Genomic DNA, 14,567 nt, shown 5'->3' with positions numbered 1-14,567 from the left:
TAAAGAATAGGTAACATTAGGAGGAAAACGTTAGTTTGCTATTTAAGAGGGTGTAGGCTACCGAGAGCCGTCACACATGAATGAACAACTCATTTTAACAGGGACTTGGCCAGCAAACTTTTCCCATCATTTTTTATCAAGGTTTTGAAGGTAGAGAAACTGTTAAACGTTTTACATTGTCATCTGATAATCCAATTGACAGTCGTTGGATAATCTCAGTCATTGGATAGGATAATCCATACAAATACTTTCTCTTCTTGCTCTTATCTTGCTCTTATCCCTCGCCATGACCCAAGTCACATCACATAGGCCATGTTAATGTGGTCCTGGAATTTGCAGATCCATCTGAAGGCCCCAAAATATAACAAATATTTGGAAATGCCTGGGTACTGCTATCAAACATGAGAAAACCCCTAAAAGACCTAGGCTACAGTGTCCAACAAAAAAATCCAGAAATTCAGTAGTCTTATCTGAGAGGATGTAGACGAATCAACATTAAGAGAGCGACAACTAGATGAGTAGGCATACTTTACAATCAGTCTGCACTGCTTTCATGAAAATGTGTTGAAATTAATTTGAACTAGATGTACCACAAAACGCAACAAAATATGACCGCTACTCAGTCCTCGACATTCTCTCCACAAAAATAATGCATGCTTGTCAGTTTGTCTCCATCTCCTACTCCATCCCCTTGAAACTTTTGTGTATGTAAATGCATGTGTGCCTGTGTGTGAGTTTTCACTTGTGTGTGCGTGTGTGTGTGTGCGTGCGTGCGTGCGTGTGTGTGTGTGTGTGCGCGCGTGCGTCTGCTTGCCTGCATGTGTGTGTGTGTTCACTTGTGAATGTGTGTGGGGGGGAAATGGTGTGTGTGTGTGTGTGTGCGCGCGTGTGTCTGCATGTGTGTGTGTTTTATGTGTCTGTGTGTGTGTATGTTCACTTGTGAGTGTGTGTGTGTGTGTGTGTGTGGGGGGGTATTGGAGGGTGTGTGTGTTTATGCGTATGTGTGCCTGCTTGCTCTGTGTGTTTTTATGTGTTTGCGTGCATGCATGTGTGTACGTGTTTGTGTTTATGTGTATGTCTGCCTGTGTGTGCATGTCTGTGCTTGTGTGCATGCCTGTGTGTGTGTGTGTACCTGTGCGTGTGTGCGTGCATATGCCTGCATGTCTACTGTTTGCATATATGTGTGCGTGTGTTTGTGTGTCTGTGCGTACCTGTGTGTGTGTTTGTTCCTGCATGTGTGTGCATGTATCTTTGTGTGTGTTTGAACATATATATTAATTTATTGTATGGTCCCCCATGACTGAAATTCCAAGAAACTTGGCATGCATTCACAGGGTGTCATAATGATCCTGCACTTCAAATTCGGTGCAGTTTTGAACCTGTGTGATTACAATCTCTTGTTTTTGCTTTTTCATTTTCAACTAGGTGGAGGTATACATCAAATAAGTGGATATGGGACGGGTATGACATGGCCCCTGGAGGCCAACATACCAAATAAATTGGTCATCCTAGGCCCTACTGTTCTCAAGATATTCACAGGAAACTGTGTCTGGCCATCTACAGGCTGTTGGCCAGGCCAGTCATCTGTGGGATGTTTTATTTGTCATAAAGCCCTTTTACAGGGATAAAACCTTGAGCATAACCACTGGATCATCCATAGCTATGATGTTTAACCTTTTGGTCAAAATAATAGTGCAACTGTAGATATAAAGCCCTGGTTTTCTAGATCATGATTTTCTTGTAATGTTTGACATTTTTAAATTTAGTTTTATCTGTTATTGAGCAAAATGTTGTAATACCTTTAACTATCCAAATTTTAAGATTATATTCCATTTGATTAGGTTAGTATTCAGGGTGGTTGGCACACCATATAAGTATTCTCAATAATATTATGTCTTGCATTTTAAATTTCCTTTTTCACAGAGTTCCATATTTTAATTTGAAATTTTATTAGTTTGGATACTCTATATAACTTCAATAAACAGTTGATCAAAAAAAATGTGGATACTGTATACATTTCCCTAAATCCTGATTACTTACTGTCTATAGCCAGGGCTCCTAATAAACAGTAGTTGTATTTCTTTCCACCTGGCATACTAATCTTGATTACATAAATTCAGCAACGGTTTATTCTGAGATGAATAAATGGGACATGTTAATTCATATTCCTGGCCAGAAAGTGTAGGCCTAATGAATTACTTATTTATTATGAATGGTTTATTCATGAGACATAAATCAAAAGGTAATCAAAATGTGACAGCTGTTCATACATCTTAAGCTCCATTTGCTTTTGATACATGCTTTACAAAACTGACAAAACTTACAATACTCAGTGACTGCCTTTCACAAGTCCTTTATTTCAAAGAGTTATTTAAACAAACAATTTGTAAAAGACTTACGTAAATGGTTATATGAAATCTCAGTTTAGTATTTAAATTGTGCACAGAACATCAATATTGTTTCAATGACTGTTCTTCCTTCCAATAGCATTTAAAAAAAAAAAAAAAAAGAAAACAGTCTTTAGACCTCAGTAGTACCATTATTCAGTGCAACAGAATGAGGACCTGAATGAGGTTCAACATACACTAAGTATTCAGTAAGTACTTCAGTATCAAACATGGTGCCACTGGTGTTTGAACTTGCATATAAAACAGTAACTACCAACTTTGGGCACTTAAATCATTTCACAGTCTTTGAGACAATAGTCCTGTTAACAGAGTTGATCAGGACACACACACGCGCACACACTTGTTCAATTCAGCACAAGGCAAAGGGAATCATATGTTGTACCTCATTTCATTGTGGGCTATCCAGTGACATCAGTGCAACATTAGACAAGTTGAAATTTAATCAGGTAACATGCTGCACTTTCGTGGTCTGTAGTCCACTGAAACCTCTATTCATTTAACTCTACCCCCATCATTCATTTAACTTCAAACACTGACAAGTCTATTGTTGAATCAGACTGCCCTCCAATTGGGCCCACTGTTAAATAACTCAATGGTCCTATTATCAATCCAACAGCTTATCACAACTTGGAAGCTGCACAGAAACATCTCAGTCACTAATAGATGCTGATTTTATGAGTGTATTGAAGGAGGCACTTACATTTTCTGTTTTCCTGCCACTTCTAAAACAAACAAGTGAGATATGAATAGCCGGTCCATAAAAGTCCTCATGAAGAAAACATGAAGTGGAATGCACACTTTTACACCAGTGGGTCGCCCTTCTTAATAAGAAACAAACACCCGGAATGGCATACAGCGGGGAAAATAAGTATTGAACACGTCAACATTTTTTTCAGTAAGTATACTTCCAGTGAGGCTATTCACATGAAATTTTCTCCAGACATTAGTATTAACTTAGATAATCCACACATATTAAAAATCCAAACATTAATGTCCATAAGTAGAGTTATGAGTAAAAAAGTGGAATGCCACAGGAAAAAAGTATTGAACACACCTACTGAAATTTCTTAAATACTTTGTGGAAAAGCCATTATTTGTAATAAGAGCTTCAACGCATTTCCTGTATGACTAAACTAATCAGTTGCAGTATTCAGGTGTGATTTTGGCCGATTCTTTTAAACAGATAGTCTTTTAATATTGAAGATTCCAGGGGTCCCACTAGTAAATCCTGATCTTTAGGTAACCTCCAAAATTGTTCAATTGGATTAAAGTCAGGGCCTTGATTTCCTTTCTCTGAAACCAATTGAGAGTTTTTTTGCTGAATGCTTTAGATCATTGTCCTGCTGGAAGGTCTAGCCACGTCTCATACTCATCGTCCTGGTGGATGGCAAGATTCTCCCAGGAAAAATCGCTCCTTCAACTGTGTGAAGTCTGGCAGTACTATGAGATAAAAAAAACAGCCCCACACCTTGATGCCTCCACCTCCAAACCTCACTGTTAGTATGGTATTTTTAGGGTGATGCACAGTGCCATTTCTCCTCCAAATATGGTGTGTAGTATGACATCCAAAAAGTTAACATTTTCTTTCGCCTGACCAGAATACATTCTCTCAGTATTTAATAGGCTTGTCCAAATGTTGTGTAGCAAACTTTCAACGAGTTTCGACATGTTTTTCTTCAGTAATAGAGTCATGCGGTGTGAGCGTGCATAGAGGCCATGGCAGTGGAGTGCATTACCTATGATTTTCTCTGTAACAATTGAACCTGCTGCCTCCAAGTCTTTCTGGAGCTTTCTCCAAGTGGTCCTTGGCTCTTAGGCTACACTTCTGACTATCCTTCTGACTTCATGGTCAGAAATCTTGTGAGGAGATCCTGTGCATGGCCGATTGATGATGCAGTGATGTTCCTTCCACTTGCAGATAATGGCTCCAATACTGCTTACTGGATAATTCTTAAGTTTTGAAATGCATCTGTAACCAGTTCCACTGATATGTTTTGCAACAATAATGTTGCAAAGGTCTTGGAAGAGCTCTTTGCTTTTACCCATTATGAAATGTTTCTTGTGTGACACCTTAGTAATGAAAAACCTTTTATAGCTCATTAATATGTACTAATCCATCTTATATTAATTTGCACAAATATGAGGGATAATTACTCTCTAACTGCGTATAGATTCCAGCTCGTTCCTGGCCAATCCTTGCCTTTGTGCACTGCTTTTTCTTAGTGTGTTCAATACTTTGTCCCTGTGCCATTCCACTTTTTTGCTCATAACTCTACTAATGGACATTAATGTTTGGATTTTTTTATGTGTGGATTACCTAAGTTAATACTAATGTCTGGTGAAAATTTCATGCAAATAGCCTCACTGGAAGTATACTTACTGAAAAAAATGTTGACATGTTCAATACTTATTTTCCCCGCTGTACCTCAGCTAGGAATTCAATTTGACAAAGATGAAGATTTCAATTTCAGACCCGCCAAAACAAACCAAATCTTCCAGGATCAGTCCCTTTTAAGTTTTGTTAAGTCGGTGTTTCAACACAGAATTAACAGTTATATAAATTGCAACCACTAGAACCTGCTTCCCTATGTCTGCTGTGCATAGATACCAAGAGTGGCTCTAACCGTGAGGCAGGAGTCCATCATAACTTTAAGGCTTCACTGCGAGAAAGGTCGAGGGCATTACAGGCCAATCCAACAAGAGGCTCAAACACCACACACAAAGTACTTCACAGTGCAAACAACATGTATAGTAAGACAGAAGACAAAATAAGCTGCTTGACATCAAACGTCAGTGAGAAGGACACTTGAGTTCTCCCTCTCCTCTTTTTCACAGACACACCCACACCCACACACACTTATAGAGCACACTGCAGATTAGGCTTTCTGTTCTGAAGGGGGCTATAGAAACCAACCATTAATACTAATGTATTATTAACATTATTATGCTTGCCATAAACCATAAACCCTAGTAAAATAGGTTAATTAAATACATTTGGACTAAATACATTACCTCAATAGCAGTGCATGAAATAAAATAAGAATGTACTCATCAAAACAAAAGAATGTTTTCAGGTTCTCTGCAATACATACAAAATGTTAGTCTTTGCATCAGTTTAAAAAGACCTTGTTTTACACTTAACTGTAAACTTTACAGTAAGTAAACGGTGGAATGACATAGGTCATTGGACACTGATGTAGGATGACTCAAATTAGGATTGTTCAGAAGTGAAGAAGCATAATTGGTTTAAAGCAAAATAAATCAATAAATAAAACCTTAAATCATGTGCTTTTCTTTGCCAGCAGTAGCTAACAGGAAGAGCCACCCAAAACAGCCCTATGCATCTTCCCTCCCTCCAACAACACCCACCCAACACACTCACACAGAGAACTACAACAAAGACCACACTGAAAACATTTGGTGGCTTAATCTCAACCCACTGCAAAGATATGTCCTGTCAACAACATGAGGTATAAGGAGAGGTGCTGCTCTCACATGATCCCTCAACGTCTTATGCACTCTTCCTCTGTACCCAAGATGAAAGATGCTGGTGTCTCTACAGATCCTCCTTTAAACTCTTTTTCAACAGTATTTGTACTTTTTGTCATTCCTCTCTTCTCACTCTAGGGAATGTGAGTGCATGTCAGTGTCTGCCGCACACTAAAGCCTTTAGTTTTTCCCCATTTGTCCCAGTCACGGTTTTACTCTTTCCAGGTCCTCCTCTTCTCCGCCTGGATGAATGACTGCTACTCCCAGAGCACTTTTCACCTGTCAAGTACCAGTAATCATGGGATATTTTTCAAAAAAAAAAAAAAAAAAAAAAAAAAAGACCCATACAGGTTTGCAGATATCCAGACAGGTCTTCAAGTTGACCAAAATGTGAAATTTGCACAGGATGCAGTGAGAATTACGACCACAAGAGGGCAGACTTCACAAGAATCACAAAAGCCTACCTTTCGGCTCATCCAAGATGCCTCCAGTTGACTCATTTAAACTGTTGTCTTCACATTCCGATAGGCTCTGTTGAAAAAGAAACATATGCTTCAGTCAAGAGTCCATCTCATGATGCAGCAGACACACCACACCATCATACACTTGACCATGTACCATCAAAATGGGTTTGACGATGACACCAACACCAGCTGTCTATAAAAATATCACTTAAAAAAGTTATATACCGGTATGCATATTGTTGTTTCAAACCAACAAGTTCTTTGCTTGCTGTAGATTGTGTAAGTCAGTGAACCCACCTTCATACTGGATCGATGGTTCTGCTCATACCACACCATTCCATACAAGCACAGAGACGTTATGAAGGCCTTTGAGGTAGAGGGGGGGAAGAGAGGCAGAAGATATAAAAACACTACTACTTTGTAGATGGCTTGTGTTCACCTTGGCTGCAGCTCTAAGCACTCCATGCCAATAAAGCACTCACAATTTGAGAAAGCATCAGAGAGAACAGCAGAGTATATGAAAGCATGGCCAAACATAGCAATGTCTCCACTTCCGCAGTTCCAGTCTTTGAACATTTATAGACTTCAACATAACTTGTAAATAGGGGAGATATGATATATTTATTCACCAAGAAAGTATGTCTGTGAGACACAGAGAATAAAAGAACAGAAGAGGAGAAAGAAAATGAGACAGGGAGAAAGAGAGAAAGAGAGAGAGAGAGAGAGATCCTTACCACACATAGAAGCCACCACACTACGTACAGGGCCTGTGTTTTGGAGAAGAGGTCTTGGCCAAACTTAACACATGCGAGTGCTTCCAGAAAGGCTATGGCTCTGAGTAAGGAGACAGAGTATGAAGCTTTCAGTGGTTTCCTTTCACTTTCAATAAACTCAGATTTTAAAAACATATGTTAACTCATGTACATGATGTAGATGAACTTGTCTTAACTAGTATTAACTATTATTAATCTGAGTGTGACAGAATGAGTATGAATGAATTCTGAGCTACAACTTTGGAAAATGGAGCATTCAGGGACAGAACAAAAGAAAGACACATGAGGGGGGCAAATGTAAAAGACAACAACATTAAACCAACTAGTACAGGAATGAATGAATAAGTTGTGGCTGATTGGTGGTAATGGTTTTCACAAGTTTCCCTGATAAACACTCAGACACAGAAACTAACAAACAAGAGCAAGCCGATTATGCGTTTTCACACAATGGGATTTTTCTTTTGCCAAATACCCAATCCCTCATTTCAAAACACACATATACACACACACACACACACACACACACACACGTTAATTCTGGTCAGCAGACTAGACTGTAGGTCCACAGTGAGAGAGAGGGTGGGGAGAGAGGTGGGCCGTTGTTGGGCGTTTACAGGAAGCCAGCTGATTAAATTAGTACTGCCAACAAGTCCCCCCGCCATCCCCTCAACTGGAACGCCACAGACACTAGCACTGGCAGCAATGGCTTTAAGGGAATGCCTCCATCAGCAGTTTCCCAAAGAGCTCCTAGACAGCCTGTACTGGACTGTGTTTTCAAGTCGAAGATTACCACTGGCCCAGTTTGCCACAGGGGAGCTGCACTGGAGCACAGACTCAGAACAGAACTATCTGTAGTAACACAAAAACACGGGTAAATCAAGAACATCTTAAATCGCAAAGCACCGCTAAGTGAATAGTCTCCGCTAAGTGAAAAGAGTCTCCCCCAAATCAGTCACCAATACTCACTCCTACACACACACACCATTCTCAATTACACAGTGATACTCACCCAAAAACCCAGCACTGTGTCCCCACTCGTTTGCACTGCGTGTCTGTGAGGTAGGCATAGTACTGGCTAAACAGGGGAGAAAAAGGACAGGACAGGACAGAAACCACACAGCACAGTTAACAAAACACTGAATATTACAGAGTAAAGTGTTATTGCATGTTTACATTTTGCATTGCATGCCATGAGGATGCATTTGTAGTTAGACTCGTACCGTACTGTGGGGGCAGTGATGATGCCGATGAGGAGGATGCGGCACCAGCTTAGAGCGTGAGATGCCTGGAACACAAATATGTGCTTCAGGAAGAATGTGTTCAGTTCTGTGAGCTGAGAGAGAGAGGAGAAGAAGTCAGACATGAGTAAAGGCCCATTCACACCAAGAACGATAACGATAACTATAACTATAACCATAACCATAACGATAAAAGCGTTCACACTGAACAACGATAAACAAAGTCACTCATTGTGTTAATAAATGTGAGGGCTAAAATTCGATGGGTTCTGATTGGCTATTAGCATTTTATCGTTGTGAAAATCGCTCTGAAAGTGATCCCCAACGATATCGTTCTTCATGTCGTTATCGTTTAAGTGTGAACGTCGTCATTCATATTAACGAGAACGATATTTATTTATCGTTATCGTTATCGTTTTTGGTGTGTACGGGCCTTAAGAGGGTCAGAGAGACAGACGAAAAAAGCAAAAAAGGAAAGCTAGAGAGAGGGATGTTAACTTGGGCCTGGCAATACTTATTATGCTCAAGGCAGCATTGAAGTTTATGTGTCAGAAATGTTGCTTTTACTACACAACAACACAACATGAAAAAAAAAAACAATAAACCATACCTGCCATATGATCATGAAGAGGTAGATGCCTGCAACTCTCTGAAAGGAGGACATGGGGTCGAACCAGCGGACATACGTCCAACTGGCTGGAGTAAACTGCAAAACGGCCCGCTTTAGCTTCCCAGAGGTAGTATGGATGTCTCTGCAAACACACAGGCAAACAGCAATTTATAAACATAGGAGCTACCACATAAATTAATTGCGTAGCCAAAAACTTTGTTCATAAACTTTACTTGATAATTTAACTCATGATGCATGAGTGTTGTGTGTGTGCGGACCACAGGAAACTGCTCAGTGTCCATGTGTATGTCGTGATACTAGTATAAAAGAATGCATATCTGAGACTATGCCTTATCTACATTCAGCGTAGTGTGTGTGTGTCTCACTTGATGCTGGCCCAGCGGTAGGTTCGCATCTCCAGGAATCGGCAGACAGTCATGCCCAGCCAAATGCCGCCTCCATTACACAACAGGATGTCCAGGATCACCTGGTCCCACCAGCACTCAGCGAAATTAGGCAGCAGATGCATGAAGAACAGCTGTGAGGAGAGGATCACAGCATTCAGAATGAATGAGAGGTGGAGAAAATATCTGTGCTCTTAAACCAGCCCTACCAACTTGGCCTCACTAATTTAAACTTGGTTTCCCAAAACCATTCGCCTTACTCACTGAAGAAGAAGAAGAACCAGCGAACCCTTCTTTTTTTCTGGTGAACTTTTTTTTGGCAGTTTGCAAACGGAGTGCATTACCACCACCATCTGCTGGACTGAGGTGTAATAGCAAGTGTACCCTTTAGCCTCGTTCTGGCCGCCGGGTGAATAAGGCGAATAGTTGCTAACTAAGTTGGTTGCAATGCAATTTCCCATTGCCAACCAACTAAGTTGCTAAAGGTTTGGGAAACGCACCCCTGGTTAGTACACTTTTGAGCTTTGACCCCAGTGTTACCTCAGTGAGCTCCCAGGTGATGCTGATGGTCCAGCAGAGACCGTAGCTCCGTATGAGAAGGGCCTTCATGGCCCAGCCCCAAAAGTGGCCAAAGGCAAAGATGTCAAAGTGGCTCATGATTCGCTCCCAGGTGATCACGTGACAGTTCACTGCATATTCCTGTGAGGCAAAAGCAGGAGATGGAAAGTGAGGTGAAGAGAATGAGAGAGAGAGAAAGAGAGAGAGAGAGAGAGAGAGAGAGAGAGAGAGAGAGAGAGAGAGAGAAAGAGATTAGATTATATTAGATACAACTTTATTGTGAGTGACATGTTGTGCATAGACAGAACGGGATATATAGTGCAGTGTAGACAGTAGTATACAGTTGGTTTACAGAAGGTGGTTTACAGTAATAAATAGAATATAAATATGTGCAGTGTATTAGCAGTAACCTTATAAGAGAAGAGAGAGAGGAAAGGATACATTTTAAAAAAAATTTGTTTGCATCTTCTGACTATCTCAATAAATTTCCCCTGCCTTTTACGGTGATAAAGATTAGATTTGACTGCAGGACTCAAACAACTTTAGTCTGAAAAGGGGTACCAAATAGAGCTTAAAAATCATTTCACTGCAGGACACATGCCACCAATTTCAATAGTGGACAGAGGACAGGGCATCCAGTTAGACAAAGAAACAGTTTCTTTATCTAACTAACTACTGTTTCTTTATCTAGGCTAACTCGTGCTTAGGATCACCGATTTTTTTAATCTTTTCGGCACTGTATGCTAAAAATGGTCAGAGTTCTCCTTTAAGGCCTCAACATGGCCTTTGACTACCATATCAATCAATATACTCATGAATTGAGTATACACAATCAGTAGAGCATTCACGTTTGTTGTACAACTGTGTTAGTGCAAGCTAATGTTCTCATTACTTTCTTTCTCACTTTCTCATAACTTTACCATGTCTGTGACTTCTTGCATTGACACTACAATCCACAAAACCTTCAAAATTTTGTTACTGATTTGACCTCACTTCCATAAAACATAAACAACGAACAAAATATTCATACAGCAAATTGTTGTCATGATAGGAAGACACCCTTGATGCAAAAATTCAGGGAGTAGATTGCTACTGGCTGACTTATCTCTGTTCCACATAAAATCTGGTATTACTGGTATCCAGACATGGGGGACTCGAGTCACATGACTTGACTCGAGTCACATTTTTTAAGACTTGAGACTTGCTTGATCAACATGTATAAAAGACTCGACTTGACTTTGACTTGCTATTCATGACTTGAGACTTGACTTAGAATTGAGACAAATGACTTGAAATGACTTGACTTTTTATTTTTTCATAGATATTAAGGAGTTAACTTTACGATTTTAGAAAATCGGCTTAGGTGCTGTTGCATGCGTCACGCGAGCATACCTGTCATTGTACCAAGTGACGCGACAGACTAACAGCAAGTGCCAGATCAAATGAGACAGACTGAGGTAGGCTAACTTGCAAATATGGAAGGCTCTACGTTTATACCAAAAATATAATAATGTTTGGCTTCACAGATGATGTATCTGACAAGTCAAAGGAGAAATGAACAGCAGTCTGCATGTTAAGAGTTGGCTTTGAATCTATTATGCTTTTAGTTAACGCCATATTAGGTTAAAATGTGTTAAAATTTCAAAGTGAAACATTTTCTTGTCTAAGTTTAATCTTGATTTTTTTTCGCTCCCTCCCTCTTAAACACGTCCCTGTTCCATACATTACAGCCTAGTAGTAGGCCTAGGCTAACAACAGTAAGTAGGCCTAGCTAACTGCGAGCAATCAGCATAGAAAAGTAGCTTATTTCACATGTTAGGCTTATGTATAATATGATTATTATATTACATTGACGGTCCTAAACCCTCCTAAAACCATAGACAGTAAAAGAAAAACCCATTGCGCTGTCGCGCTTGTCAAAGATTGGCAGTGACGTCGGCGGCAGCGTTTGATTGATTGATTAGTTCACATTTTCAACATTATTAGCTTCCTGGAGATGTGACAGGTCAGGACAGGTGTAACGTGAACTGTTTGAATATATTTTCCTGATTTGATGTAGCTTAGGCTACCTAATATTTGAGGCATATTGAAACAATAATAGGCTGTTTTAATAGGTCTACTTAAAATACATTTATTTTTATTCGTATAAATTTCATCTCATAAACCGTTCAGATGTAGGCTATGTGGCTTGAATGAATGCAATGTCTATTTGTTTGTTACAAATAAAACTCCAGCAGTTCATAACTAGCCTATCGTAGCTTATTTTAAAATGAAAACATGGGTAAATCATCATGAATTTCAATGATTTGGCTACTTGACTTGCTTGACTGTCACAAAAAATGACTTGGACTTGCTTGAGACTTGAAGGTTAAGACTTGAGATTTGCTTGTGACTTGCACATGTGTGACTTACTTCCACCTCTGCTGGTATCTCTTTACACAGTTTAATCATATTTCATTGGATTACACCTCACCCCACCTAAACTGCAACTAGGTATAGGAGAGAGCCTGTCAACAGTAGATCCCCCCTCAGTGACACTGAATCTCCAGAACCCCTCAGCTCCATTCATTAAAATGCATGCCGACCCCCAGTGGAGCAACTGGCTCTATTTCCTAGACAGTATCCAGTGATGTTATGAAGCCATTACTCTACATCTCAGCATAAAGAAAACAGGATTGCACAAGAAAGAAAAAAAGGAACCGTGAAAAAAGTGTTGTAAGAATGCACAAGGTGTGCCACACGCCCACACTACACCAAACTATGCGAGAGGTCTCTTTATGATGTTATTATGTTTAAATTGTCAAAACATAAGAGAATGTTAAATCATTAAAGATATATGCAACACAGACATGCTGACATGTTATACTGAGTGGTAATGTTTTTAATTTTTTTTATTTTATTTTATCCCCCTAATAATGTGCACTTAGAAATCCAGTGGGACTCTAGGAAGAAGTGATGGACACTGAATGGTTTTGCATCACTGACCATAACATCCGACTCCCGTGTGGCATATCGCAGGTTAGGGTCCAGCCAATACATAAGCGTCTTCACTTGATGCCAGTTCAAGAAGATGAGGAAAACCAGGAAGAGGAAGTAAAGAACACTGAGACCTGAGAAAAAGTAAGGCATCAGGCAGTCACCAACAGATTTTTTTTTTTTTAAATCAATAATCAAGTAATAATCAGTAATTCTGTGCATTGTACTCACCAAAGACCATTCTCCATATTACAGGATGTGGCCTTGTAAAGGGACCTTAAAAGGATCAAATGCATAGAATACAGAAGTACAAAAGAAACTGTGAACCATGCCCTCTGATCAACCACCTTAAGCAGTAAAAAAAAAAAATCACAGGCAGAACATTAAAACCCTCAGCAGTGCACAGTGTTACATAACTCTTTAAGATGATTTGACATGGATAAGCCAAGACTGTTTTAGGGACAGAGTGGCAAAGGTTACCAACACACAAAAATGCATGGTAGGGCATCTGTCTATCCTGAAAAAGTGAATTGATGAACACAACATTTCAGCCCACCCTTTCAAAAGTCTTAAATCATGACAAGTAGCCCGGTAACAGACATCCAGTCATTAATCCATTTCAATCCCCTCAGAGAGCAGAGCGCAGGGCAGGTCAACTCAACCTAGATCAGGCTGAGATACACGCCTTACCGTTAGGGAATGCCAGGACACTAATGACCAGGAAGAAGGAGACAACCAACACCAGTCCTACTCGCAGATTATTATCTGGGTTGGCATCATCTCTGCCAGAGAAAAACAAAAGTCTAAGTCTATGCCTAGTGTCAGACATCTTATAATTTTGGGGATGAGTAGGTAGCACTATTAGGCCTACAAAGAGTCCAGCTCCACATCTAGCGATTAGTATGTTAACTATGACAAGAATGCAAACTAGCAATAGGGCTGGTTTTGACATTAAAATAATCCTTCAATTAGCCTACACCAAGTCTGTGATAATATATTGCATATCAGCAATAAAACAGATAAGAGGAGCATTTCATTTATATAAATAGCAACCGAATCTGTAACGTGTAGACAACAATGGGCTATTATTCAAGCAAGCCCACATCATGCGAGTAAAATGTCATAGGAATCAACTTTCATCTATCCAAACTGATCTCAACATCATGCAAATATCTATCATCATCAGCATGGTAAGACCATAAATTTACCTGGTAAATGCGAAGTACATCAAGCTGAGCACAGTAAATGTCAAAAGGGTAATGGTATGTGGTTTATAGAAAAACTCTATGGTAATATCCTCGACTTGTTGCTCGTTTATCATTCGAAAATGTAGTTTATAATTAATGTCATCTTTGCTGAGCGTCCGGGACCCCAGGGCGGGCGCCATCACTTCAGTGTTTGCTTGACAAGAACAAACTTTCAACCACTAGCGAATCGCTGAAGAGGCTGTCAGTGAACAAGTTGTTAAGCAGAATGTACCAACACTTTCAACCGGAGGTAGAAACCATTTAGAAAGTCCTATTGAACTTCATTTTGTAATGTTACAGAATGACAACAACCTATGATGTCGGCAAAAGAGACTTATAATTTGTGTGAAGTTGCAAAAATGACACAATTTTTTTTGCTTTTGTGTATTCGGTTTATCTT

General features: G+C 39.7%; 1 protein-coding gene across 1 annotated transcript; it reads right to left on the bottom strand.

Moving 5' to 3' along the window:
* Positions 1 to 4,795: 4,795 nt before the first annotated feature.
* ptdss1b (phosphatidylserine synthase 1b) lies at positions 4,796 to 14,519 on the bottom strand. Its single transcript, XM_048229440.1, has 13 exons — positions 14,129 to 14,519; positions 13,611 to 13,702; positions 13,152 to 13,196; positions 12,930 to 13,054; positions 9,927 to 10,085; positions 9,369 to 9,520; positions 8,983 to 9,124; positions 8,355 to 8,467; positions 8,144 to 8,209; positions 7,096 to 7,195; positions 6,659 to 6,727; positions 6,362 to 6,428; positions 4,796 to 6,176 (listed from the first exon to the last, which is right to left on the bottom strand). The coding sequence occupies exons 1-13, from the start codon at positions 14,305 to 14,307 to the stop codon at positions 6,052 to 6,054; spliced, it is 1,434 nt and encodes a 477-aa protein (XP_048085397.1). The 5' UTR covers positions 14,308 to 14,519; the 3' UTR covers positions 4,796 to 6,051.
* Between the last annotated feature and the right edge of the window lie 48 nt (positions 14,520 to 14,567).

This window comes from Alosa alosa, chromosome 20 (assembly GCF_017589495.1).
Source record: "Alosa alosa isolate M-15738 ecotype Scorff River chromosome 20, AALO_Geno_1.1, whole genome shotgun sequence".
In the NCBI taxonomy this organism is placed as follows: domain Eukaryota; kingdom Metazoa; phylum Chordata; class Actinopteri; order Clupeiformes; family Clupeidae; genus Alosa; species Alosa alosa.
The sequence above is the reverse complement of the archived record's forward strand: the minus strand, read 5'-3'. Positions and strand labels throughout refer to the sequence as shown.

What these genes read in the sequence shown, in the direction of transcription:
- ptdss1b (XM_048229440.1), bottom strand. Translation starts at nt 14,307, where the DNA reads ATGGCGCCCGCCCTGGGGTCCCGGACGCTCAGCAAAGATGACATTAAT. An exon ending in AATATGGAGAATGGTCTTTG is followed by an intron (nt 13,055 to 13,151) that starts GTGAGTACAATG and finishes ACTTTTTCTCAG; the next exon opens with GTCTCAGTGTTCTTTACTTC. An exon ending in ACACAGTGCTGGGTTTTTGG is followed by an intron (nt 7,196 to 8,143) that starts GTGAGTATCACT and finishes CTCCTTACTCAG; the next exon opens with AGCCATAGCCTTTCTGGAAG.